Raw genomic sequence first — 26,986 nt, forward strand, 5'->3', positions numbered from 1 at the left:
AATCATAGTTTTTTATTATTTATTATGTGTTTTTTATTGTTTGCTTTAAAAACAGTTAAAAACAATGAATCTTGTTTAAAACAATAAAAAACATTGTTTTTGTTCTTTTTGAAAAAAACAAGGATTTTGCCAACCCTGGCGATAGCTATAAAAAACACTGGTCAATTAAAGCAATGAAAAACACGGGTCAATTAAAGCTATAAAAAACACGGGTCAATTAAAGCTATAAAAAACACGGTTAATTAAAGCTATAAAAAACACGGGTCAATTAAATTTAGATATGGGAAAACTCGGTATCAAAAACTGGGGTGACTTAAAAATTAAAAGTAAAAATTAGAAATGTTAAAAAATCAATCGGGTTTCGACCCGAAAGCTAACGTTTTTATCAATTTTAACATTAAAATGTTTGTATCCGTCGTGTTTCATGTATAATTTTAGTATAAAAATATAAAGTAGTTTAGTTTCTTTTCCGAAAATCTTTTTGCAACTTGCTCTTTAAGATCTCCCGATTAATTCTACCACTTTTGTCTGTTTTATTTTCATCGGGCGACATCAATCTTCACGTCGCTAAAAACAGGGCCGTAGTCGCGTATGTTGTGATCGCGACGCGTTGTTTGGTATCGGGTTACAGCCCCGTTATTGAACGTGGAGAGCCTCCCATTGAACAATCAGGGTCAACCACCCCTCTCTCACTCGCCCTTGGAATTCTTTGGACCCTTAAAAAAGCGTCTCTACCCCAGCCCAAGGATGTTTGGAGAGGCGCGAAGCGAACGACTTGTACCAAATCTTCGTTTAGCTCGCGCGTCAATCAAAAAACCAACGGCTTCCGCCCAGCTATCTTTATTACAGTCACTCCTTCTTTATTAAATTTATCCCCGTCGCCTTGTTAATTTTTCACGAAAGGTGGCGCTGCCAAACTTTTTTTCTTCGATTTTTATATTTCGGTGTAGTTACGCGTGCCTATTTCCGTTCCCGTAATCGCGGTGAATATAGCGTGTGCCCCGAGTTTAAAAATTAATCTGCCATCACTCGGAGAGATTTCATAAACTCCGCCATCTGTTGGCAGTTATGGGCCGCGTTATTAAATTTATATAGCGTGTAATTGATTATGAGGAGTTTTTTACGGTTTGAAAGTTGAAGCCTTCGCTTTAGAAGATTCTAAAAAAGATTGGGAGTTTGCGCAAGGGCAGTTGAGATACGTTTTTTTTTTGTTATCAACCATCAATGTGATTTGAGATAAAGAGAAAACGAAACTAGGGGAGCTTTAAGGCGATATAGCAAAGAGAAACTGTCTTCCTTTTGATAGGAATTTCCATTATCCGATTTCTTCTTTTATCCTATTCTATTCTCATTCTTAAAGGGAACCAACGCGATGAGGGGAGGGGAGGGGGAGGCAGCGTTTCACGCGACATCCTATTATCCCGAAACTTCTCGTGTAAATATTCGACCCTTTCACTAAAACTCATTGGAATGAGAAAAGACATTTTTTATCAGTTCCGTCCTTGAGCATTCGACATTCTCGCAGTATTGCTGCGCTGCCAGTTCTTTTTATATTAAATGTATGGACGCCGCCATTGGCCTGTCAGAGCAGAAGGCAAGCTTCCTCCTCACGCGATGGGTATAAATGTCCGCTTTTATCGAAAAAAACGTCTTCGTTGATATAATATATCGTGAACATTAGATTTGTTCAGCTTATAGAACTACTTCGACGCGCGCTTTATCCTTTAGTCTGGCTTTGGATAAATAACTAACTTTGACTGTTATTTAAAAGTCAGGATGGAATGATAGATGCGTAGCCATGTATCTTCGACGACCCCTTAAGTCCCAGAGGGCCGTTTTCAGTGTAAACACTCTTCTTTGACCACCCATGCTGGAAACGCTCTGTCACGGCCCATCTTCTCAATAACATCAATTTCATTGATTAGACGTCTCTGGTTTTTTGGGGGTGTTCGAGATATGTTTTCTTAGCATGTTTTCAATTGGGCAAAGTGCTTTGTTGGCGAATTTTATACCTTATTCCAAGACTTCTCGCCGGTTGTTCGAGACTTCTCGCCGGTTGTTCGAGACTTCTCGCCGGTTGTTCGAGACTTCTCGCCGGTTGTTCGAGACTTCTCGCCGGTTGTTCGAGACTTCTCGCCGGTTGTTCGAGACTTCTCGCCGGTTGTTCGAGACTTCTCGCCGGTTGTTCGAGACTTCTGGACATCTTGCCGGGTTTTTTTGGAAAGTTTTCGGTATTTCTTTGAATGTCCGACTCCTCGACGTTATCTCATTTTCTCCCTAAAACTGACGTCTTCCAACGCCATTGAAGCTCAAGCCGGTGATGTTTTTCCTTCCCCCCTCTTCGCCTATGATGCCCGTGGATTGTCTCAACCTTGAATTTTTACACAAGGAGAATTACTTTCTTGTTATTCGGGGTATCGTTTCTTATATTCAAAACCTTTAAGTTATGCAGATATTCGTGTGGCAACGTTCGTGTTATGGTTTAGATCACAATATAGACGGCTATTTGCATTCATTTGAATGTTGTCCTTGAACCCTTACCAAAGTTAAAGAACTTATTTGAAAGCACGAAGAATTCCTAACCGTGTCCTTACTCTCTTTTTGGTGGAGTAAACAGTTTCTTCTTAAACTCCGCGTGATAAATGTAGGCTACGGAGCTGGGATTATGGGTGTACGGTTATAGAGCGACAATATATAATAGTTTAGCACGCTATAGAGTATTTAATCATTTTGAAATTATACTTAAAGGCTGGCACGCAGCGAAAAAGACTAAAAATGAGAACTCGAAATTATCGTAACTATAAAAGTAGCCACCGGTTTAGCTAATGCACAGTTGATAGAGTAGTGACTGGTTACCTTTTGCCCTACTTACGCGTTGGAACTATTGTATAGGAATGAGTTGTTTGGCCATGCTTATTTTTTAAACGCAACATTGTATTCGATATTATCACGGATTTATTCATACACGTATCGCTATTGTGCGTGCCTTATTTCGGTACATTTATTTTTGGGGTTGTTCAACCCGAAATATAGTAAATAAACTACAATATCGAGCGCAATCTTAGTAAACAAAGAGTGTTGGTTACACTTCTACTTTTTTACGGTTAAAACAAGGGGTTAGTCGATTTATTTCGGAGCTTAAGTAAAAGTACGTATTTAAGATAAAATTAGAATGGGATGAGAGGTCAAAATGGGAAACAATTCGTTACTTGAAAATGCATGTTCTACTCTGAGTACTCATTAAGTTCGTTGTCAAGCTAGTTTCTAATATTAATTATGGAATCTACTGGTTGGTTGGGAAAGGAAGGCAACGTTTCAAACCTAATTTTGAAATACGGCCAAAGTTTTTGTGGTATGCTAATTATATAGATAAAGCACGTTCAATAAAACCTGTAGAGAGAATGTGAACTACCCATGGACGTTGTTTAAATTTCCTTATCACGCGTGTGTTTAACGGGATAATCATAAAATCGTTCACGATAGGGAATTAAGCTAAGCGGTTTTATCTACGCCGCCTAATCTCTCTAATATTTGCGACTTAGGAATATTTCGCCATTAGTTTTATTATTTAAATAACTTCCCGGAAAATGTCTAATATTTATTTTGGTTTTTATTTTTCAGATGAGGTTTTATCTTGTTGGATATGTTTCCTGTACATTTATATATTATTAGCCTAATTTCGTCTAACTCCTGAATATTAACGCGCATGTAGCGGTGGCATTCGTAATCGTTTCTTTCTCACACAATGACTGCTTCGGAAGACGGACAATTACCGCGCGGTGAAAGTACCACGACGGTCGGCAGTCTAAGTAATCACAGTATTCACGGGTCCAGAAGCCAAGAACCTCTGGTGGCGTGTAACGGCAACGGATGGAACCTTGGCGAAAAGTTAAAGGACAAAGTTCACAAGGACAAGTCTGCCCCGAACAATTCTCGAGGCGTGAACGGGACGATCGCGGAGGAACCGGATGATAGTGGCGGGAAATGCGGCTGGTGGTGTTTCAAACCGGACTTCATCCAGAGGTTTCGTTCGCCGCAATGGGTGCTGTTCTTCCTGTGTTGGGCGGGCGCCTTGCAGGGACTTATCGTCAACGGATTTGTGAACGTCGTCATCACGACCATCGAGAAAAGGTACAACTTCCGGAGCACGGAATCGGGACTTATCGCCGGCGGCTATGACATCGCGTCTTTCTTGTGCCTTATTCCAGTCAGTTACTTCGGCGCGTCGCGCAGGAAACCACTCTTCATCGGTTGCGGGGTACTCATCTTGGCGCTCGGTTCTTTCGTGTTCTCGCTGCCTCATTTCTTGTCGGGACCAAACCCGTACAGCAAGGAAGAACTCATTACGTGTGGTGAATTGGACGCTAGTGCGGAATGTTTGATGCATAAAGCGAGCACCAAGTTGAACAGTTACAAATACGTCTTCCTTTTGGGGCAGCTTCTACACGGCGTCGGAGCCTCGCCTTTTTACACTCTGGGGTGTACTTATCTCGACGAGAATGTATCCACCAAAATGTCGTCCGTGTATATAGGTAGGTGCTTATTTTATAACTTAGTAAAGATTTATTTTAACCAAGATTTCTTATGAAAATAGGTATTTATTACACCATGGCCGTTTTTGGTCCTGCATTGGGTTACATACTCGGAGGACAATTCCTGAAGATGTACACCGATATTGGTGTGGATACCGACGCGTAAGAATTTTGCGTGTTTTATCTCTAAACGTCCAGGGATTTGAACTTTTGTATTTTAGTTTAGGCCTAACATCCGCCAGTAGCGTTTGGGTTGGAGCTTGGTGGATTGGTTTCGTCATGGCCGCCGGTATCGGAGTACTGGTGGCCATTCCACTCGCCGGCTTCCCCAAAGTCCTACCCGGAGCCCTCAAAGTTCAAGCCGAAAAGGTATCCGAAATGCACCACAAACTAAAAGACAGCGAAGCCGCTCAATCTGGTTTCGGGACCAAACTTTCGGACCTGCCAGCATCATTCAAGTACCTGATGTGCAATCCAACTTTCTTATTTCTAAGCTTAGCAGGAGCCAGTGAAGGCATGTATCGCGTTCTTTTACGTAGTTAGACCGTAATTAATAACGTTTAAATTTTTCAGGAATGCTCGTTTCCGGACTAGCCACTTTTATGCCCAAAATAATCGAATCGCAGTTCAGCATAGCGGCTAGTTCCGCTGCCTTGTTAGTCGGGCTGGTAACCGTCCCAGGCGCTGGTGGTGGAACGTTTTTGGGCGGCTACTTGGTCAAAAGGTTGCAGCTGAAGTGTTCAGGCATCATTAGGATGTGCATAATCTATTCTGCCATTTGCCTCTGTTTCGGTCTGGTATTCATCATCTACTGCCCAAACACGAATTTCTTTGGTCTCAACTATAAACCTGATAATGTGTAAGGAAACCACGACTTAATTTCTAAAACTCCTTAAAATTGTGAGATCAATTGATAACTCTTCGAATACAGTTCTTTCCACAACGATACTGATTTTGTCAGTGAATGTAATTTTGACTGCAGTTGTTCACGCAAACATTACGATCCAATATGCGGTACTGACAACGTTCTATATTATTCCCCTTGCTTCGCCGGTTGCCAGACGATGTACCACACAGAAGGTTCTAAAGTAGGTTTATTAGATCAAACATTTTGTAATATGAATCTAACGTTCTCTTTCTGTATTAGGTGTATGAGAATTGTACTTGTATTAATCACGAAGGAAGGAACTACACGTTACCGGGAAAGAACGAGACGGTGATCATCCAAGCAACCAGGGACAAATGCGTCAATAATTGCACTTACCTGCCAGCGTTCTTAATTCTACTATTTCTGTGTATGATGTTCACGTTCTTGGTCAGCATGCCATCCTTGTCCGCTACCTTGAGATGTGTCGCTGACAGTCAAAAGTCCTTCGCCCTGGGTATCCAATGGATCACCGTTCGACTGTTGGGTGAGTTTTATTTAACTTAATTTATCCACCTCGTAGTACGGGTCTTGGGGCACGCAGGGCTTTTGGACTTTTTCAGTATAGTTTTTGGTTATAATTAGGGATGTGTGGATAATGTTTTTTGGTACCAGTTCGGATATCAAATAGCAGTTAGATTTCAAATTATAGTTCGGTTCGGTTATCAGTTTATGGAAACTTCGATAACGGTTATCGGTTTCAATTTAGATAAATTTCGGTTTTCCAAATCGATTAATCGTTTTGTGTCAAATACAAATCGATTAATTGTTTTGTTTCAAATACAAATCGATTAATTGTTTTTATTAGAATAGTAAAAGGTTAGTTGTTACTCTAAAAAAGAAAATCGGTTAATTGATAAAGCCTTAGTTGTTTTCGAGTATTTACTTATTTTTGAAACTAAAAAAGGTCGTTTCTGTTCCTTGTCTTGGTGAAACTGGCAAAAGGATAGTAAATTAAACTAGAACTGTTACCAAAATAGATAAAACGACATGATTCTGTCCTTTGTCTGTGAGACCGTGAGAGAAAGAAGAAAGTCAAACTGAAACTAAAAACCGAGAGCGGGCGGATTCCGTCCGTCAAAGTGCGTGACTTCTTTTCCTCAAAGCGCGCGGCTTCGCCCCCCCCCCCTCCCTAATCAAGCGGCTACCTAACGTGTTTTAAAGATTCCTCTGACGTCACTTTATCTCTCTGCTCACAATCTTTGCCCCCTAGGCTTTTCAGTTGGAAAACCGGCTTTAGATGTTAAAATAGCTCGGATACTCGATATGGATTTTTTAATTCGGATATTAAGTAAGAAATCCGAGTAATCTGTAAGACAATCTGTGAAAACGATTAATCGGAAAACAAATTATTATTTTCGAGTATCAAATCGATAACCGAAATTATCAAATACTTTATAAACCGCCAAAATAAATTTCGAACCGATTTCGATTTATTCAAAAAACACTATCCGAAAAATGCGGTTCGATTAACCGAACCGAAAACCGAACCGATAAGCCTTGGTAAACGATTATCCGCACATCCCTAGTTATTATGGTAAGTTAGGAGGAATTCTATTTCGAATGGTGCATAATAGAATATAGAATAAAGTAGTGGAGTTATCTGAACGTGCAGGTTCTGGAAGTAGTTTGTACGGTTTTAAATTATTTCATAATATTGCACTTAATTGGTTCTTTCTCTAAATAATACACTATGCTTGAATTTCAGTTTTGTATCGTTGTATATTGCATATTGCGCCATCGTTATGCAGTAGAAATCTACTATTTTACCTTTTCCATTCCATTTCTTCTGGTATCCCGAATAGCTTGCCTTGGTAACAATGGTCCCGTTTATTCGCGAAATGTAATCTTCGAATCCGGTTTCGGTTTTTGTTCTTATGTTCAGTGGTTTTGTTTCATTTTTCCTTAAGAATAGTGGTGTTTGAGTTTCTAAAATCAAATTTAAATTTTACAAAACAGGGACGATTCCCGCCCCGATAATTTTCGGCAAACTTATTGACATGAGCTGTCTGGAGTGGCAAGAGTCTTGCGATGGCACTGGAGCCTGCATTTTTTACGACAATCTCGTTATGAATCGAAACACGCTGATCATCGCCTGCATATTGAAATCTCTGTCCACCGTCTTCTTCTTCGCAGCCTGGTTCCTCTACAAGTCGCCCGAGTCCTGCGAAGAGGAACCTGGAGATCAAGTCACGGGCGCCACCGTCCAGGATGACGCCAAATCTACGTCCAATAAACCCGCCGACAGCGACCTTCAAGAAATTGAGGCCGACGATAAGAGTAACCAACACCAATTTAAAGTACAATTAGCAGTCAATGGAGTGGCGAATGGAGCGGTTTGATGAGACTGCTCAGTGTTCTCGCGTCTTGATGTCTAATGGAGTACTCGGAACAAACAAAAAACGGCCACGGATAATTTTTATATTAAGATATGTTTTTGTAATATATGAAAAGTGAATTTATAGATTTTTTTTGTGCTGTGATATTTGATAGTTTCTAACACGTTCCGTGTACATGAGAAAGTTTTCGTCCATTTGTTCTATTTTAGTTTTTGTGAAAGAGGCGTCATTGATGCAAAAATGTACATTATTAAACATGTAAAATGGATCGTTTTGTAAATGTTGCAAAACGTTCAAGAGACATAACTGTGCCGTTTTAGTGGTCGTCCGGATATGAAGAATTTTACGAAATCAAATCCGTTCTTTTTTACTTTTACTGTAAAACCTTCGACAATTGTTTATACAAAACTTTATTAAAAAAACGAAACGTTTGATGTTCGAAAAGAATGAATTCCTGTTGTCACAATAAATAAATTACAAGATGGACTATTTTTTTTTCGTATAATAAGGTTTTAGATGTTTGGGCTTTTTGGCCCCATTCAAGAAGCTATAGTATTTCTTCGAAAAATATAAGTTAGGGTGAACTAAGTGCAATATAGATTGCTTTTACACTTCAAAAAACTTAATCACTTTTAACACGAGCTTTGCCTTTACTCCTACATCTGCTTTGGTGCGAAAAAGGTCAGAAGGTCGATGGCATTTTCAAGGGGAAAGCTATAAAGTCAGGTATCGGAGCTATTCATTAGTTGGGGAGGAAGAGCCCCTATTTTTTATAGGCCAATCCAATTTCGCTCTCTCTCTCATCGAGATTGGGGTCCCTGGAATCCCCGGGAGAAGTCGGAAATGGAATTTTTCTGCGACAGTTCCCAAAGCGGTTCTTCTATATATATATATATATATATATATATATATACGCACACCTCTCCTTGAGTCTGCCCCCAAATCTCGTTAGCGCCTTGACAAGAAGGCACGTACTGCTCCATTCCTTAATAGGCAAAAACGAACTCTGGTTTCGGCCACTATGCGTAAATCCCTAAGGTGGTCTCACTGTGCGTTTGCAGCGAGCCACCTGTGAACTTCGCAAAGGCAATTCCATATTTAGTTTCTTTACTCTAGCGATTCTTCCGGGTTCATGTTTTACGAACGTAAATAAGTTGTCGCTCCTGGGATGCGAGGGTAATTTCCTCTTAATGGGTCCCGCGATTTTTATGAAATTTGGTAGACTTATTCCTTTCGTCAATTGAGGAACATAAACCGATTTTTAGGTCGAAATTTAATAAAATGATTTTGTTACCCCTGAATTTTAGTTAATTGTTTGGGAAATCTCTACCCCAATATTAAAGTGTTAATAACTTTTTCATTTTTTTACCATATCAACTTGAAACATTCCTTAATTATGAAGTGTATTCTACGGAATCTGGATAAAATCTCAAAAACAACTTACACTTTTTAATTTATTTTTAAAAATTAAAACAAAAATTCGGGGGTCTGATTCTAATGGGTATTTCGTCATATAGTGCAATTTAAAAAAATAGTAAAACCCATTTGTTGTTACCTCTAGACCTTATCTTTCTAACGGTATAGGTATCGTTTCGTAAATTTGTTTTCCATTGTCAGACGGAAAAACAAAATCTGAGATGTTGCTTGAAAAACGTAGAGATTTTTCAAAAAACATTATAACTAATATTCTGTAACAAAGTAATTTTTTTACATATTGACCTAAAGATCCTCTACTGTTCCTTTATTGGCGAAAGGAAAAAGTCTACCAAATTTCATAAAAATCGCAGGACCCATGGTGGCACGATTGGCTGAAACCATACGGAATGGCCCTGTAATTAGTTTCATGTTGCGAAATTGAAAATACAACCCAGCTTCCGCCGCATCTTAAGACTTTATTATTATTAAATTATACATTGGTAAAACGTAGACTTTACGAGTGTAAAATGCCAATTGTTTCTTAACAGTTTCTTCTTATAACCTGTAATAGTGGGTAAAAGACGTTAAACATTGAACCACCGTGTTCATTCTTATCGATCGTTTCTGTTCATAAAAACGATTTCCTATTTTTCGGTGTTAAGATATCTAAATATACTAAGTTTTCTTAGATAATAACAAAATAAAGCGTACGGCGTTTTAAATAATGACAATATCGTGTTGGGCTAAAATTAGGATCCAGATGGCAGCTAAAAACTTTCGCCATTAGGATCGATAGTTTCACGTTTAGCTCGTGCGCTGTTCCAGCAATGTACTGGGAAATTGTTTCGTGGAACTACAGATTTCCTGGTGCCCATGGGTGAATGAATTCCAACTGAAATATCAGGAAACTAAATTTATTTGCAAAATTAGACGGAGTCCACTTCATAAATTCTCACCGGTTTTGACGTGACATTTCCAGCTAAGGTGGCAGTTGTTTCAAAAGTTACCACCGCTACCGGGACAATTTCATTGTTTTGCATTTGCGTTATGATCACGCAGTATGACAGAATCCCCAGGAATGCGGAGGCCAGCGTCTCCTTTCTAATTGCGAATAATCCTCCGACGGTTATATGCGCAATCCTTGAACTATATAAATCGCGTCACAAATCAAACATTACGCGTTAGTATTTGAGTAACGTATTGAACCCCAATCACTTACTGACTACAAAGATGTTGAGTTAAAATAATAGCCTGTTGATGAAACTGCGTGTTCTCGACCGGAACTCTGGTAGCCAGTTGGGTAACTCCGGTCAGTCCTTTTTGAAAAGCGCCTCCCACGTGAGCTGACAGGAGTATGACCATGATTAACAAAAATGTGGCGTTGAATAGCAGGATTATGATCACCATGTCACTGACGGCGGTCGGTATGTGTTTGACGATGGTCGTTGATCCGTAGCACATAAACAACATTTCGCTCGAGATCGATGTTATCAGATAGGGCGAAAAACAATAGTCGAAATTTTTTATCTCTTCGCAAGCTTTAGTGTAACTTTCCGACAGGTGAACCAAGAAACGGGTATCCGGGACATTTCTCGACATCATTTTATCTCTGAGTGATGAAATCCTATAGAAATAACTTAGATCTAATTTTCTGAAATGTATTTTTACTAGTATATATTAGCTATCTTACTTGAACGCCAAGAAAAGACAGGATATAAAGTAGAAATACGTCAACATAACTAGACTGTATACCGTCATAATGTTGAAGATCACGGCGTCAATTACGATCATTATCTGTTTCACAGAGGTTACGGATCTAATGTTGTATAAAATATTGAAAATCAGCACGGGCTGAATTGTGACGAAGGCAAAAATCACCATTCCCAAAACGAATGATTTTTTGGAGTAGAACGGTGTTTTCATCGCCACGAATGGCTCGTCCAAATAAGACACGACTCGGGTAATGTTCTTGGCCTTCACTGTTAACCACAAGTAAGAAAGAGTGGCGCTACTCGTCCATAAGACCTCGGATACGGTCGCCAACAAACTATTTATGGCGTTTCTCTTTTCCAATTGTCTGTTCGAAATGACGTAGAAAACAAGACAAAGCCGAAGGAGCATATAGCTCAAACTTAAGTACTTGAAAGTTGTTATTAGCTTCGAAGCCATTGATTTACTTTTTGTTTCAGCTAAATTCGGCATTGGGGTGAATTTCAAAGCCACGAGCATGGGCTTCATGTTGGTCGTGAAGAAACCGACCTGTTCTGATAAGGAAGGCTTCATTTCCACGTAGAGCGCGTACGATTTTCTGAAAGTGACAAATGTGGTGTTCGAACGGATTCGATACTTCGTGCTTTCGAATAAATGCGCTGTTTGCATTTTGACGTCGTTTCGCTGCCCTCCCTTAAAACATCGATCATCTTCTTTTGAACTAAATATCTAGTGTTTCAAAGGGTTTTTATATAATATATCGTTATTCGTTATGTAAAGTAAAATAATCAATACTTTTTTCCAAGGTCTCGCTATATACCAATATCGCGTGTAAGCTCTAGGTCATGCAATTTATAGCCGTCAAAGATACGAATTTATTAACGCCCTTTTTATTTTTAAGATTACACATGATAAACCCCTCTGAATATTTGAATCTGTTCCATTGCGCCGAATCCCATTCGACCGAACCCAATCCCATTCGACCGAACCCAATCCCATTCGACCGAACCCAATCCCATTCGACCGAACCCAATCCCATTCGACCGAACCCAATCCCATTCGACCGAAAAACCCGCACTTCTCCGGGTTTAGGATTCGGTTTTATCCGTTTCAGCATCTGTCAGAACAGCATGCAGTGTTACCTAACCTAACCTAACAGACTTAAAAATATATTAAAACGCTTCCATAAAAAATCAAAAGGAGTGGAAAGAAAAACTATTTTTTTTTGCGGTCGTTCAATTGTGAATATTGCGTCGGTCGATTAGAAAAATACAAAACCCGCCTTTGGGCTCATTTCATCAAAAACATTGGCGGAATTCGGTCTAATGGGATTCGGCGCAATGGGAAGATACCGAATATTTCACACAATTTAAATTTAATGGTAGCAATGAAGAAGTTTATAAATCAGTCAATACTATAACTTCCGTTTATATTGGCAACAATTCGTCTGCCTTTTTGCCCAATTTCCGTGGTTTTTATTGTAAGCATTTTCATTTTGTAATTTGACACAGTAGTTCAAGTTTTTTCTTTTAAAGCTTTTTGGCTACGCCATTGGCCGAAATAATAAAATCCCACGTGCGGAAGTGATAATGTAATTGAAAGTATAGTTTTGCTAGTTTTGGCTTTAGTTAAAAAACAGAGTTTCCTACACATTGCTATAGTATTTTACATTCAAAAACTGAGTTTCCTACACATTGCTATAGTATTTTACGTTCAAAAACTGAGTTGCCTACGCATTGCTATAGTATTTTACGTTAAAAAACTGAGTTTCCTACGCATTGCTATAGTATTTTACGTTCAAAAACTGAGTTGCCTACGCAATGCTATAGTATTTTACAATAAAAAACAGTTTCCTACGCATTGCTATAGTATTTTACGTTCAAAAACTGAGTTTCCTACGCATTGCTATAGTATTTTACGTTAAAAAACTGAGTTGCCTACGCATTGCTATAGTATTTTACGTTCAAAAACTGAGTTTCCTACGCATTGCTTTAGTATTTTACGTTCAAAAACTGAGTTGCCTACGCATTGCTATAGTATTTTACGTTCAAAAACTGAGTTGCCTACGCATTGCTATAGTATTTTACGTTCAAAAACTGAGTTTCCTACGCATTGCTATAGTATTTTACGTTCAAAAACTGAGTTGCCTACGCATTGCTATAGTATTTTACGTTCAAAAACTGAGTTGCCTACGCATTGCTATAGTATTTTACGTTCAAAAACCGAGTTCCCTACGCATTGCTATAGTATTTTACGTTCAAAAACTGAGTTTCCTACGCATTGCTATAGTATTTTACGTTAAAAAACTCAGTTTGCCACGCTTTGTTTCATTCACCACCAGAGTTGTTAGAATTAATCAGTTAAAACACTATTGAAAAGTGCCACGAACATCAAGAGACCGAAATAAAGAAGCACCGGAAAACATTTTCCAGAAAAACAGTCTCAACATTCCAGACAAGTCAACGAAAGGTAACAATTTGTCAAACGGTCATAACGCGAAAGATCATCGCTAAAAATCACCTCGTAGTATTTTACGTTCAAAAACTGAGTTGCCTACTCATTGCTATAGTATTTTACGTTCAAAAACTGAGTTTCCTGCGCATTGCTATAGTATTTTACGTTAAAAAACTGAGTTGCCTACGCATTGCTATAGTATTTTACGTTAAAAAACTGAGTTTCCTACGCATTGCTATAGTATTTTACGTTCAAAAACTGAGTTTCCTACGCATTGCTATAGTATTTTACGTTCAAAAACTGAGTTGCCTACGCATTGCTATAGTATTTTACGTTCAAAAACTGAGTTTCCTACGCATTGCTATAGTATTTTACGTTAAAAAACTGAGTTGCCTACGCATTGCTATAGTATTTTACGTTCAAAAACTGAGTTTCCTACGCATTGCTATAGTATTTTACGTTCAAAAACTGAGTTGCCTACGCATTGCTATAGTATTTTACGTTCAAAAACTGAGTTGCCTACGCATTGCTATAGTATTTTACGTTCAAAAACTGAGTTGCCTACGCATTGCTATAGTATTTTACGTTCAAAAATTGAGTTTCCTACGCATTGCTATAGTATTTTACGTTAAAAAACTGAGTTTCCTGCGCATTGCTATAGTATTTTACGTTAAAAAACTGAGTTGCCTACGCATTCCTATAGTATTTTACGTTCAAAAACTGAGTTGCCTACGCATTGCTATAGTATTTTACGTTAAAAAACTGAGTTTCCTACGCATTGCTATAGTATTTTACGTTCAAAAACTGAGTTTCCTACGCATTGCTATAGTATTTTACGTTAAAAAACTGAGTTGCCTACGCATTGCTATAGTATTTTACGTTCAAAAACTGAGTTTCCTACGCATTGCTATAGTATTTTACGTTCAAAAACTGAGTTTCCTACGCATTGCTATAGTATTTTACGTTCAAAAACTGAGTTTCCTACGCATTGCTATAGTATTTTACGTTAAAAAACTGAGTTGCCTACGCATTTCTATAGTATTTTACGTTCAAAAACTGAGTTTCCTACGCATTGCTATAGTATTTTACGATCAAAAACTGAGTTGCCTACGCAATGCTATAGTATTTTACAATCAAAAACAGTTTCCTACGCATTGCTATAGTATTTTACGTTCAAAAACTGAGTTTCCTACGCATTGCTATAGTATTTTACGTTAAAAAACTGAGTTTCCTGCGCATTGCTATAGTATTTTACGTTAAAAAACTGAGTTGCCTACGCATTGCTATAATATTTTACGTTCAAAAACTGAGTTTCCTACGCATTGCTATAGTATTTTACGTTCAAAAACTGAGTTGCCTACGCATTGCTATAGTATTTTACGTTAAAAAACTGAGTTTCCTACGCAATGCTATAGTATTTTATGTTCAAAAACTGAGTTTGCCACGCTTTGTTTCATTCACCACCAGAGTTGTTAGAATTAATCAGTTAAAAACAATATTGAAAAGTGCCACGAACATCAAGAGAACGAAATAAAGAAGCACCGGAAAACATTTTCCAGAAAAACAGTCTCAACATTCCAGACAAGTCAACGAAAGGTAACAATTTGTCAAACGGTCATAACGCGAAAGATCATCGCTAAAAATCACCTCGTAGTATTTTACGTTCAAAAACTGAGTTTCCTACGCATTGCTATAGTATTTTACGATCAAAAACTGAGTTGCCTACGCAATGCTATAGTATTTTACAATCAAAAACAGTTTCCTACGCATTGCTATAGTATTTTACGTTCAAAAACTGAGTTTCCTACGCATTGCTATAGTATTTTACGTTAAAAAACTGAGTTTCCTGCGCATTGCTATAGTATTTTACGTTAAAAAACTGAGTTGCCTACGCATTGCTATTATATTTTACGTTCAAAAACTGAGTTGCCTACGCATTGCTATAGTATTTTACGTTAAAAAACTGAGTTTCCTACGCATTGCTATAGTATTTTACGTTCAAAAACTGAGTTTCCTACGCATTGCTATAGTATTTTACGTTCAAAAACTGAGTTTCCTACGCATTGCTATAGTATTTTACGTTCATAAACTGAGTTTCCTACGCATTGCTATAGTATTTTACGTTAAAAAACTGAGTTTCCTGCGCATTGCTATAGTATTTTACGTTAAAAAACTGAGTTGCCTACGCATTGCTATAGTATTTTACGTTCAAAAACTGAGTTGCCTACGCATTGCTATAGTATTTTACGTTCAAAAACTGAGTTGCCTACGCATTGCTATAGTATTTTACGTTCAAAAATTGAGTTTCCTACGCATTGCTATAGTATTTTACGTTAAAAAACTGAGTTTCCTGCGCATTGCTATAGTATTTTACGTTAAAAAACTGAGTTGCCTACGCATTCCTATAGTATTTTACGTTCAAAAACTGAGTTGCCTACGCATTGCTATAGTATTTTACGTTAAAAAACTGAGTTTCCTACGCATTGCTATAGTATTTTACGTTCAAAAACTGAGTTGCCTACGCATTGCTATAGTATTTTACGTTAAAAAACTGAGTTTCCTACGCATTGCTATAGTATTTTACGTTCAAAAACTGAGTTTCCTACGCATTGCTATAGTATTTTACGTTCAAAAACTGAGTTTCCTACGCATTGCTATAGTATTTTACGTTCATAAACTGAGTTTCCTACGCATTGCTATAGTATTTTACGTTAAAAAACTGAGTTTCCTGCGCATTGCTATAGTATTTTACGTTAAAAAACTGAGTTGCCTACGCATTGCTATAGTATTTTACGTTCAAAAACTGAGTTGCCTACGCATTGCTATAGTATTTTACGTTCAAAAACTGAGTTGCCTACGCATTGCTATAGTATTTTACGTTCAAAAACCGAGTTCCCTACGCATTGCTATAGTATTTTACGTTCAAAAACTGAGTTTCCTACGCATTGCTATATTATTTTACGTTAAAAAACTGAGTTTCCTACGCATTGCTATAGTATTTGACTTTCAAAAACTGAGTTTGCCACGCTTTGTTTCATTCACCACCAGAGTTGTTAGAATTAATCAGTTAAAACACTATTGAAAAGTGCCACGAACATCAAGAGAACGAAATAAAGAAGCACCGGAAAACATTTTCCAGAAAAACAGTCTCAACATTCCAGACAAGTCAACGAAAGGTAACAATTTGTCAAACGGTCATAACGCGAAAGATCATCGCTAAAAATCACCTCGTAGTATTTTACGTTCAAAAACTGAGTTGCCTACGCAATGCTATAGTATTTAACAATCAAAAACAGTTTCCTACGCATTGCTATAGTATTTTACGTTCAAAAACTGAGTTTCCTACGCATTGCTATAGTATTTTACGTTAAAAAACTGAGTTTCCTGCGCATTGCTATAGTATTTTACGTTAAAAAACTGAGTTGCCTACGCATTGCTATAGTATTTTACGTTCAAAAACTGAGTTTCCTACGCATTGCTATAGTATTTTACGTTCAAAAACTGAGTTGCCTACGCATTGCTATAGTATTTTACGTTCAAAAACTGAGTTTCCTACGCATTGCTATAGTATTTTACGTTCAAAAACTGAGTTGCCTACGCATTGCTATAGTATTTTACGTTCAAAAACTGAGTTGCCTACGCATTGCTATAGTATTTTACGTTCAAAAACTGAGTTTCCTACGCATTGCTATAGTATTTTACGTTCAAAAACTGAGTTGCCTACGCATTGCTATAGTATTTTACGTTCAAAAACTGAGTTGCCTACGCATTGCTGTAGTATTTTACGTTCAAAAACTGAGTTTCCTACGCATTGCTATAGTATTTTACGTTCAAAAATGAGTTTCCTACGCATTGCTATAGTATTTTACGTTCAAAAACTGAGTTGCCTACGCATTGCTATAGTATTTTACGTTAAAAAACAGTTTCCTACGCATTGCTATAGTATTTTACGTTCAAAAACAGAGTTTCCTACGCATTGTGATAGTATTTTACGTTCAAAAACTGAGTTTCCTACGCATTGCTATAGTATTTTACGTTCAAAAATGAGTTTCCTACGCATTGCTATAGTATTTTACGTTCAAAAACTGAGTTGCCTACGCATTGCTGTAGTATTTTACGTTCAAAAACTGAGTTTCCTACGCATTGCTATAGTATTTTACGTTCAAAAATGAGTTTCCTACGCATTGCTATAGTATTTTACGTTCAAAAACTGAGTTGCCTACGCATTGCTATAGTATTTTACGTTAAAAAACAGTTTCCTACGCATTGCTATAGTATTTTACGTTCAAAAACAGAGTTTCCTACGCATTGTGATAGTATTTTACGTTCAAAAACTGAGTTTCCTACGCATTGCTATAGTATTTTACGTTCAAAAACTGAGTTGCCTACGCATTGCTATAGTATTTTACGTTCAAAAACTGAGTTGCCTACGCATTGCTATAGTATTTTACGTTCAAAAACTGAGTTTCCTACGCATTGCTATAGTATTTTACGTTCAAAAATGAGTTTCCTACGCATTGCTATAGTATTTTACGTTCAAAAACTGAGTTGCCTACGCATTGCTATAGTATTTTACGTTCAAAAACTGAGTTTCCCACGCATTGCTATAGTATTTTACGTTCAAAAACTGAGTTTCCTACGCATTGCTATAGTATTTTACGTTCAAAAACTGAGTTTCCTACGCATTGCTATAGTATTTTACGTTCAAAAACTGAGTTGCCTACGCATTGCTATAGTATTTTACGTTAAAAAACTGAGTTGCCTACGCATTGCTATAGTATTTTACGTTCAAAAACTGAGTTTCCTACGCATTGCTATAGTATTTTACGTTCAAAAACTGAGTTTCCTACGCATTGCTATAGTATTTTACGTTAAAAACTGAGTTTCCTACGCATTGCTATAGTATTTTACGTTCAAAAACTGAGTTGCCTACGCATTGCTATAGTATTTTACGTTCAAAAACTGAGTTGCCTACGCATTGCTATAGTATTTTACGTTAAAAAACTGAGTTTCCTACGCATTGCTATAGTATTTTACGTTCAAAAACTGAGTTTGCCACGCTTTGTTTCATTCACCACCAGAGTTGTTAGAATTAATCAGTTAAAAACAATATTGAAAAGTGCCACGAACATCAAGAGAACGAAATAAAGAAGCACCGGAAAACATTTTCCAGAAAAACAGTCTCAACATTCCAGACAAGTCAACGAAAGGTAACAATTTGTCAAACGGTCATAACGCGAAAGATCATCGCTAAAAATCACCTCGTAGTATTTTACGTTCAAAAACTGAGTTTCCTACGCATTGCTATAGTATTTTAGTTCAAAAACTGAGTTGCCTACGCATTGCTATAGTATTTTACGTTCAAAAACTGAGTTGCCTACGCATTGCTATAGTATTTTACGTTCAAAAACTGAGTTTCCTACGCATTGCTATAGTATTTTACGTTCAAAAACTGAGTTGCCTACGCATTGCTATAGTATTTTACGTTCAAAAACTGAGTTGCCTACGCATTGCTATAGTATTTTACGTTCAAAAACTGAGTTGCCTACGCATTGCTATAGTATTTTACGTTCAAAAACCGAGTTTCCTACGCATTGCTATAGTATTTTACGTTAGAAAACTGAGTTTCCTACGCATTGCTATAGAATTTGACTTTCAAAAACTGAGTTTGCCACGTGTTGTTTTATTCACCACCAGAGTTGTTAGAATTAATCAGTTAAAACACTATTGAAAAGTGCCACGAACATCAAGAGAACGAAATAAAGAAGCACCGGAAAACATTTTCCAGAAAAACAGTCTCAACATTCCAGACAAGTCAACGAAAGGTAACAATTTGTCAAACGGTCATAACGCGAAAGATCATCGCTAAAAATCACCTCGTAGTATTTTACGTTCAAAAACTGAGTTGCCTACGCAATGCTATAGTATTTTACAATCAAAAACAGTTTCCTACGCATTGCTATAGTATTTTACGTTCAAAAACTGAGTTTCCTACGCATTGCTATAGTATTTTACGTTAAAAAACTGAGTTTCCTGCGCATTGCTATAGTATTTTACGTTAAAAAACTGAGTTGCCTACGCATTGCTATAGTATTTTACGTTCAGAAACTGAGTTTCCTACGCATTGCTATAGTATTTTACGTTCAAAAACTGAGTTGCCTACGCATTGCTATAGTATTTTGCGTTCAAAAACTGAGTTGCCTACGCATTGCTATAGTATTTTACGTTCAAAAACTGAGTTTCCTACGCATTGCTATAGTATTTTACGTTCAAAAACTGAGTTGCCTACGCATTGCTATAGTATTTTGCGTTCAAAAACTGAGTTGCCTACGCATTGCTATAGTATTTTACGTTCAAAAACTGAGTTGCCTACGCATTGCTGTAGTATTTTACGTTCAAAAACTGAGTTGCCTACGCATTGCTATAGTATTTTACGTTCAAAAATGAGTTGCCTACGCATTGCTATAGTATTTTACGTTCAAAAACTGAGTTGCCTACGCATTGCTATAGTATTTTACGTTCAAAAACTGAGTTTCCTACGCATTGCTATAGTATTTTACGTTCAAAAACTGAGTTGCCTACGCATTGCTATAGTATTTTACGTTCAAAAACTGAGTTGCCTACGCATTGCTATAGTATTTTACGTTCAAAAACTGAGTTGCCTACGCATTGCTATAGTATTTTACGTTAAAAAACAGAGTTTCCTACGCATTGCTATAGTATTTTACGTTCAAAAACAGAGTTTCCTACGCATTGTTATAGTATTTTACGTTCAAAAACTGAGTTTCCTACGCATTGCTATAGTATTTTACGTTCAAAAACTGAGTTGCCTACGCATTGCTATAGTATTTTACGTTCAAAAACTGAGTTGCCTACGCATTGCTATAGTATTTTACGTTCAAAAACTGAGTTTCCTACGCATTGCTATAGTATTTTACGTTCAAAAATGAGTTTCCTACGCATTGCTATAGTATTTTACGTTCAAAAACTGAGTTGCCTACGCATTGCTATAGTATTTTACGTTCAGAAACTGAGTTTCCCACGCATTGCTATAGTATTTTACGTTCAAAAACTGAGTTTCCTACGCATTGCTATAGTATTTTACGTTCAAAAACTGAGTTTCCTACGCATTGCTATAGTTTTTTACGTTCAAAAACTGAGTTGCCTACGCATTGCTATAGTATTTAACGTTAAAAAACTGAGTTGCCTACGCATTGCTATAGTATTTTACGTTCAAAAACTGAGTTTCCTACGCATTGCTATAGTATTTTACGTTCAAAAACTGAGTTTCCTACGCATTGCTATAGTATTTTACGTTAAAAACTGAGTTTCCTACGCATTGCTATAGTATTTTACGTTCAAAAACTGAGTTGCCTACGCATTGCTATAGTATTTTACGTTCAAAAACTGAGTTGCCTACGCATTGCTATAGTATTTTACGTTAAAAAACTGAGTTTCCTACGCATTGCTATAGTATTTTACGTTCAAAAACTGAGTTGCCTACGCATTGCTATAGTATTTTGCGTTCAAAAACTGAGTTGCCTACGCATTGCTATAGTATTTTACGTTCAAAAACTGAGTTGCCTACGCATTGCTATAGTATTTTACGTTCAAAAACTGAGTTTCCTACGCATTGCTATAGTATTTTACGTTCAAAAACTGAGTTGCCTACTCATTGCTATAGTATTTTACGTTCAAAAACTGAGTTGCCTACGCATTGCTATAGTATTTTACGTTCAAAAACTGAGTTTCCTACGCATTGCTACAGTATTTTACGTTCAAAAACTGAGTTGCCTACGCATTGCTATAGTATTTTACGTTCAAAAACTGAGTTGCCTACGCATTGCTGTAGTATTTTACGTTCAAAAACTGAGTTTCCTACGCATTGCTATAGTATTTTACGTTCAAAAATGAGTTTCCTACGCATTGCTATAGTATTTTACGTTCAAAAACTGAGTTGCCTACGCATTGCTATAGTATTTTACGTTCAAAAACTGAGTTGCCTACGCATTGCTATAGTATTTTACGTTCAAAAACTGAGTTGCCTACTTATTGCTATAGTATTTTACGTTAAAAAACAGAGTTTCCTACGCATTGCTATAGTATTTTACGTTCAAAAACAGAGTTTCCTACGCATTGTTATAGTATTTTACGTTCAAAAACTGAGTTGCCTACGCATTGCTATAGTATTTTGCGTTCAAAAACTGAGTTGCCTACGCATTGCTATAGTATTTTACGTTCAAAAACTGAGTTGCCTACGCATTGCTATAGTATTTTACGTTCAAAAACTGAGTTTCCTACGCATTGCTATAGTATTTTACGTTCAAAAACTGAGTTGCCTACTCATTGCTATAGTATTTTACGTTCAAAAACTGAGTTGCCTACGCATTGCTATAGTATTTTACGTTCAAAAACTGAGTTTCCTACGCATTGCTACAGTATTTTACGTTCAAAAACTGAGTTGCCTACGCATTGCTATAGTATTTTACGTTCAAAAACTGAGTTGCCTACGCATTGCTGTAGTATTTTACGTTCAAAAACTGAGTTTCCTACGCATTGCTATAGTATTTTACGTTCAAAAATGAGTTTCCTACGCATTGCTATAGTATTTTACGTTCAAAAACTGAGTTGCCTACGCATTGCTATAGTATTTTACGTTCAAAAACTGAGTTGCCTACGCATTGCTATAGTATTTTACGTTCAAAAACTGAGTTGCCTACTTATTGCTATAGTATTTTACGTTAAAAAACAGAGTTTCCTACGCATTGCTATAGTATTTTACGTTCAAAAACAGAGTTTCCTACGCATTGTTATAGTATTTTACGTTCAAAAACTGAGTTTCCTACGCATTGCTATAGTATTTTACGTTCAAAAACTGAGTTGCCTACGCATTGCTATAGTATTTTACGTTCAAAAACTGAGTTGCCTACGCATTGCTATAGTATTTTACGTTCAAAAACTGAGTTTCCTACGCATTGCTATAGTATTTTACGTTAAAAAACTGAGTTTCCTGCGCATTGCTATAGTATTTTACGTTAAAAAACTGAGTTGCCTACGCATTGCTATAGTATTTTACGTTCAAAAACTGAGTTTCCTACGCATTGCTATAGTATTTTACGTTCAAAAACTGAGTTGCCTACGCATTGCTATAGTATTTTGCGTTCAAAAACTGAGTTGCCTACGCATTGCTATAGTATTTTACGTTCAAAAACTGAGTTTCCTACGCATTGCTATAGTATTTTACGTTAAAAAACTGAGTTTCCTACGCATTGCTATAGTATTTGACTTTCAAAAACTGAGTTTACCACGCTTTGTTTCATTCACCACCAGAGTTGTTAGAATTAATCAGTTAAAAACACTATTGAAAAGTGCCACGAACATCAAGAGAACGAAATAAAGAAGCACCGGAAAACATTTTCCAGAAAAACAGTCTCAACATTCCAGACAAGTCAACGAAAGGTAACAATTTGTCAAACGGTCATAACGCGAAAGATCATCGCTAAAAATCACCTCGTAGTATTTTACGTTCAAAAACTGAGTTGCCTACGCAATGCTATAGTATTTTACAATCAAAAACAGTTTCCTACGCATTGCTATAGTATTTTACGTTCAAAAACTGAGTTTCCTACGCATTGCTATAGTATTTTACGTTAAAAAACTGAGTTTTCTGCGCATTGCTATAGTATTTTACGTTAAAAAACTGAGTTGCCTACGCATTGCTATAGTATTTTACGTTCAAAAACTGAGTTTCCTACGCATTGCTATAGTATTTTACGTTCAAAAACTGAGTTGCCTACGCATTGCTATAGTATTTTGCGTTCAAAAACTGAGTTGCCTACGCATTGCTATAGTATTTTACGTTCAAAAACTGAGTTTTTTACGCATTGCTATAGTATTTTACGTTAAAAAACTGAGTTTCCTACGCATTGCTATAGTATTTGACTTTCAAAAACTGAGTTTACCACGCTTTGTTTCATTCACCACCAGAGTTGTTAGAATTAATCAGTTAAAACACTATTGAAAAGTGCCACGAACATCAAGAGAACGAAATAAAGAAGCACCGGAAAACATTTTCCAGAAAAACAGTCTCAACATTCCAGACAAGTCAACGAAAGGTAACAATTTGTCAAACGGTCATAACGCGAAAGATCATCGCTAAAAATCACCTCGTAGTATTTTACGTTCAAAAACTGAGTTGCCTACGCAATGCTATAGTATTTTACAATCAAAAACAGTTTCCTACGCATTGCTATAGTATTTTACGTTCAAAAACTGAGTTTCCTACGCATTGCTATAGTATTTTACGTTAAAAAACTGAGTTTTCTGCGCATTGCTATAGTATTTTACGTTAAAAAACTGAGTTGCCTACGCATTGCTATAGTATTTTACGTTCAAAAACTGAGTTTCCTACGCATTGCTATAGTATTTTACGTTCAAAAACTGAGTTGCCTACGCATTGCTATAGTATTTTGCGTTCAAAAACTGAGTTGCCTACGCATTGCTATAGTATTTTACGTTCAAAAACTGAGTTTTTTACGCATTGCTATAGTATTTTACGTTAAAAAACTGAGTTTCCTACGCATTGCTATAGTATTTGACTTTCAAAAACTGAGTTTACCACGCTTTGTTTCATTCACCACCAGAGTTGTTAGAATTAATCAGTTAAAACACTATTGAAAAGTGCCACGAACATCAAGAGAACGAAATAAAGAAGCACCGGAAAACATTTTCCAGAAAAACAGTCTCAACATTCCAGACAAGTCAACGAAAGGTAACAATTTGTCAAACGGTCATAACGCGAAAGATCATCGCTAAAAATCACCTCGTAGTATTTTACGTTCAAAAACTGAGTTGCCTACGCAATGCTATAGTATTTTACAATCAAAAACAGTTTCCTACGCATTGCTATAGTATTTTACGTTCAAAAACTGAGTTTCCTACGCATTGCTGTAGTATTTTACGTTAAAAAACTGAGTTTTCTGCGCATTGCTATAGTATTTTACGTTAAAAAACTGAGTTGCCTACGCATTGCTATAGTATTTTACGTTCAAAAACTGAGTTTCCTACGCATTGCTATAGTATTTTACGTTCAAAAACTGAGTTGCCTACGCATTGCTATAGTATTTTGCGTTCAAAAACTGAGTTGCCTACGCATTGCTATAGTATTTTACGTTCAAAAACTGAGTTTTTTACGCATTGCTATAGTATTTTACGTTAAAAAACTGAGTTTCCTACGCATTGCTATAGTATTTGACTTTCAAAAACTGAGTTTACCACGCTTTGTTTCATTCACCACCAGAGTTGTTAGAATTAATCAGTTAAAACACTATTGAAAAGTGCCACGAACATCAAGAGAACGAAATAAAGAAGCACCGGAAAACATTTTCCAGAAAAACAGTCTCAACATTCCAGACAAGTCAACGAAAGGTAACAATTTGTCAAACGGTCATAACGCGAAAGATCATCGCTAAAAATCACCTCGTAGTATTTTACGTTCAAAAACTGAGTTGCCTACGCAATGCTATAGTATTTTACAATCAAAAACAGTTTCCTACGCATTGCTATAGTATTTTACGTTCAAAAACTGAGTTTCCTACGCATTGCTATAGTATTTTACGTTAAAAAACTGAGTTTCCTGCGCATTGCTATAGTATTTTACGTTAAAAAACTGAGTTGCCTACGCATTGCTATAGTATTTTACGTTCAAAAACTGAGTTTCCTACGCATTGCTATAGTATTTTACGTTCAAAAACTGAGTTGCCTACGCATTGCTATAGTATTTTACGTTCAAAAACTGAGTTTCCTACGCATTGCTATAGTATTTTACGTTCAAAAACTGAGTTGCCTACGCATTGCTATAGTATTTTACGTTCAAAAACTGAGTTGCCTACGCAATGCTATAGTATTTTACAATCAAAAACAGTTTCCTACGCATTGCTATAGTATTTTACGTTCAAAAACTGAGTTTCCTACGCATTGCTATAGTATTTTACGTTAAAAAACTGAGTTTTCTGCGCATTGCTATAGTATTTTACGTTAAAAAACTGAGTTGCCTACGCATTGCTATAGTATTTTACGTTCAAAAACTGAGTTTCCTACGCATTGCTATAGTATTTTACGTTCAAAAACTGAGTTGCCTACGCATTGCTATAGTATTTTGCGTTCAAAAACTGAGTTGCCTACGCATTGCTATAGTATTTTACGTTCAAAAACTGAGTTTTTTACGCATTGCTATAGTATTTTACGTTAAAAAACTGAGTTTCCTACGCATTGCTATAGTATTTGACTTTCAAAAACTGAGTTTACCACGCTTTGTTTCATTCACCACCAGAGTTGTTAGAATTAATCAGTTAAAACACTATTGAAAAGTGCCACGAACATCAAGAGAACGAAATAAAGAAGCACCGGAAAACATTTTCCAGAAAAACAGTCTCAACATTCCAGACAAGTCAACGAAAGGTAACAATTTGTCAAACGGTCATAACGCGAAAGATCATCGCTAAAAATCACCTCGTAGTATTTTACGTTCAAAAACTGAGTTGCCTACGCAATGCTATAGTATTTTACAATCAAAAACAGTTTCCTACGCATTGCTATAGTATTTTACGTTCAAAAACTGAGTTTCCTACGCATTGCTATAGTATTTTACGTTAAAAAACTGAGTTTTCTGCGCATTGCTATAGTATTTTACGTTAAAAAACTGAGTTGCCTACGCATTGCTATAGTATTTTACGTTCAAAAACTGAGTTTCCTACGCATTGCTATAGTATTTTACGTTCAAAAACTGAGTTGCCTACGCATTGCTATAGTATTTTGCGTTCAAAAACTGAGTTGCCTACGCATTGCTATAGTATTTTACGTTCAAAAACTGAGTTGCCTACGCAATGCTATAGTATTTTACAATCAAAAACAGTTTCCTACGCATTGCTATAGTATTTTACGTTCAAAAACTGAGTTGCCTACGCATTGCTATAGTATTTTGCGTTCAAAAACTGAGTTGCCTACGCATTGCTATAGTATTTTACGTTCAAAAACTGAGTTGCCTACGCAATGCTATAGTATTTTACAATCAAAAACAGTTTCCTACGCATTGCTATAGTATTTTACGTTCAAAAACTGAGTTGCCTACGCATTGCTATAGTATTTTGCGTTCAAAAACTGAGTTGCCTACGCATTGCTATAGTATTTTACGTTCAAAAACTGAGTTGCCTACGCAATGCTATAGTATTTTACAATCAAAAACAGTTTCCTACGCATTGCTATAGTATTTTACGTTCAAAAACTGAGTTTCCTACGCATTGCTATAGTATTTTACGTTAAAAAACTGAGTTTTCTGCGCATTGCTATAGTATTTTACGTTAAAAAACTGAGTTGCCTACGCATTGCTATAGTATTTTACGTTCAAAAACTGAGTTTCCTACGCATTGCTATAGTATTTTACGTTCAAAAACTGAGTTGCCTACGCATTGCTATAGTATTTTGCGTTCAAAAACTGAGTTGCCTACGCATTGCTATAGTATTTTACGTTCAAAAACTGAGTTTTTTACGCATTGCTATAGTATTTTACGTTAAAAAACTGAGTTTCCTACGCATTGCTATAGTATTTGACT

At 36.6% G+C, this 26,986-nt stretch overlaps 2 protein-coding genes across 4 annotated transcripts in view; one reads left to right on the plus strand and one right to left on the minus strand.

Annotated features, from left to right (window-relative positions):
• The window catches only part of Oatp26F (Organic anion transporting polypeptide 26F), a 42,863-nt gene extending 34,587 nt beyond the window's left edge, over window positions 1–8,276 (plus strand). For all 3 annotated transcript variants that reach the window (XM_090177002.1, XM_090177003.1, XM_090177004.1), the window contains exons 2-8: window positions 3,622–4,532; window positions 4,595–4,694; window positions 4,754–5,046; window positions 5,106–5,391; window positions 5,464–5,620; window positions 5,680–5,944; window positions 7,417–8,276. In XM_090177002.1, coding sequence (XP_090033128.1) covers window positions 3,746–4,532; window positions 4,595–4,694; window positions 4,754–5,046; window positions 5,106–5,391; window positions 5,464–5,620; window positions 5,680–5,944; window positions 7,417–7,799 — 2,271 coding nt within the window. In that variant the 5' untranslated portion in view covers window positions 3,622–3,745 and the 3' untranslated portion in view covers window positions 7,800–8,276. The remainder of the gene's footprint in view (window positions 1–3,621; window positions 4,533–4,594; window positions 4,695–4,753; window positions 5,047–5,105; window positions 5,392–5,463; window positions 5,621–5,679; window positions 5,945–7,416) is intronic.
• Window positions 8,277–9,915: 1,639 nt separating this feature from the next.
• Window positions 9,916–11,829, minus strand: LOC149940821 (uncharacterized). The gene is made up of 5 exons (XM_090178253.1): window positions 11,718–11,829; window positions 10,903–11,651; window positions 10,432–10,836; window positions 10,169–10,358; window positions 9,916–10,104 (listed from the first exon to the last, which is right to left on the minus strand). Exons 2-5 carry the CDS (start codon window positions 11,589–11,591, stop codon window positions 10,066–10,068), a joined length of 1,323 nt encoding a protein of 440 aa, XP_090034379.1. The 5' UTR covers window positions 11,592–11,651; window positions 11,718–11,829; the 3' UTR covers window positions 9,916–10,065.
• Between the last annotated feature and the right edge of the window lie 15,157 nt (window positions 11,830–26,986).

Source organism: Leiobunum rupestre, chromosome 6, assembly GCF_980474605.1.
Source record: "Leiobunum rupestre chromosome 6, qqLeiRupe1.1.hap1, whole genome shotgun sequence".
NCBI lineage: Eukaryota > Metazoa > Arthropoda > Arachnida > Opiliones > Sclerosomatidae > Leiobunum > Leiobunum rupestre.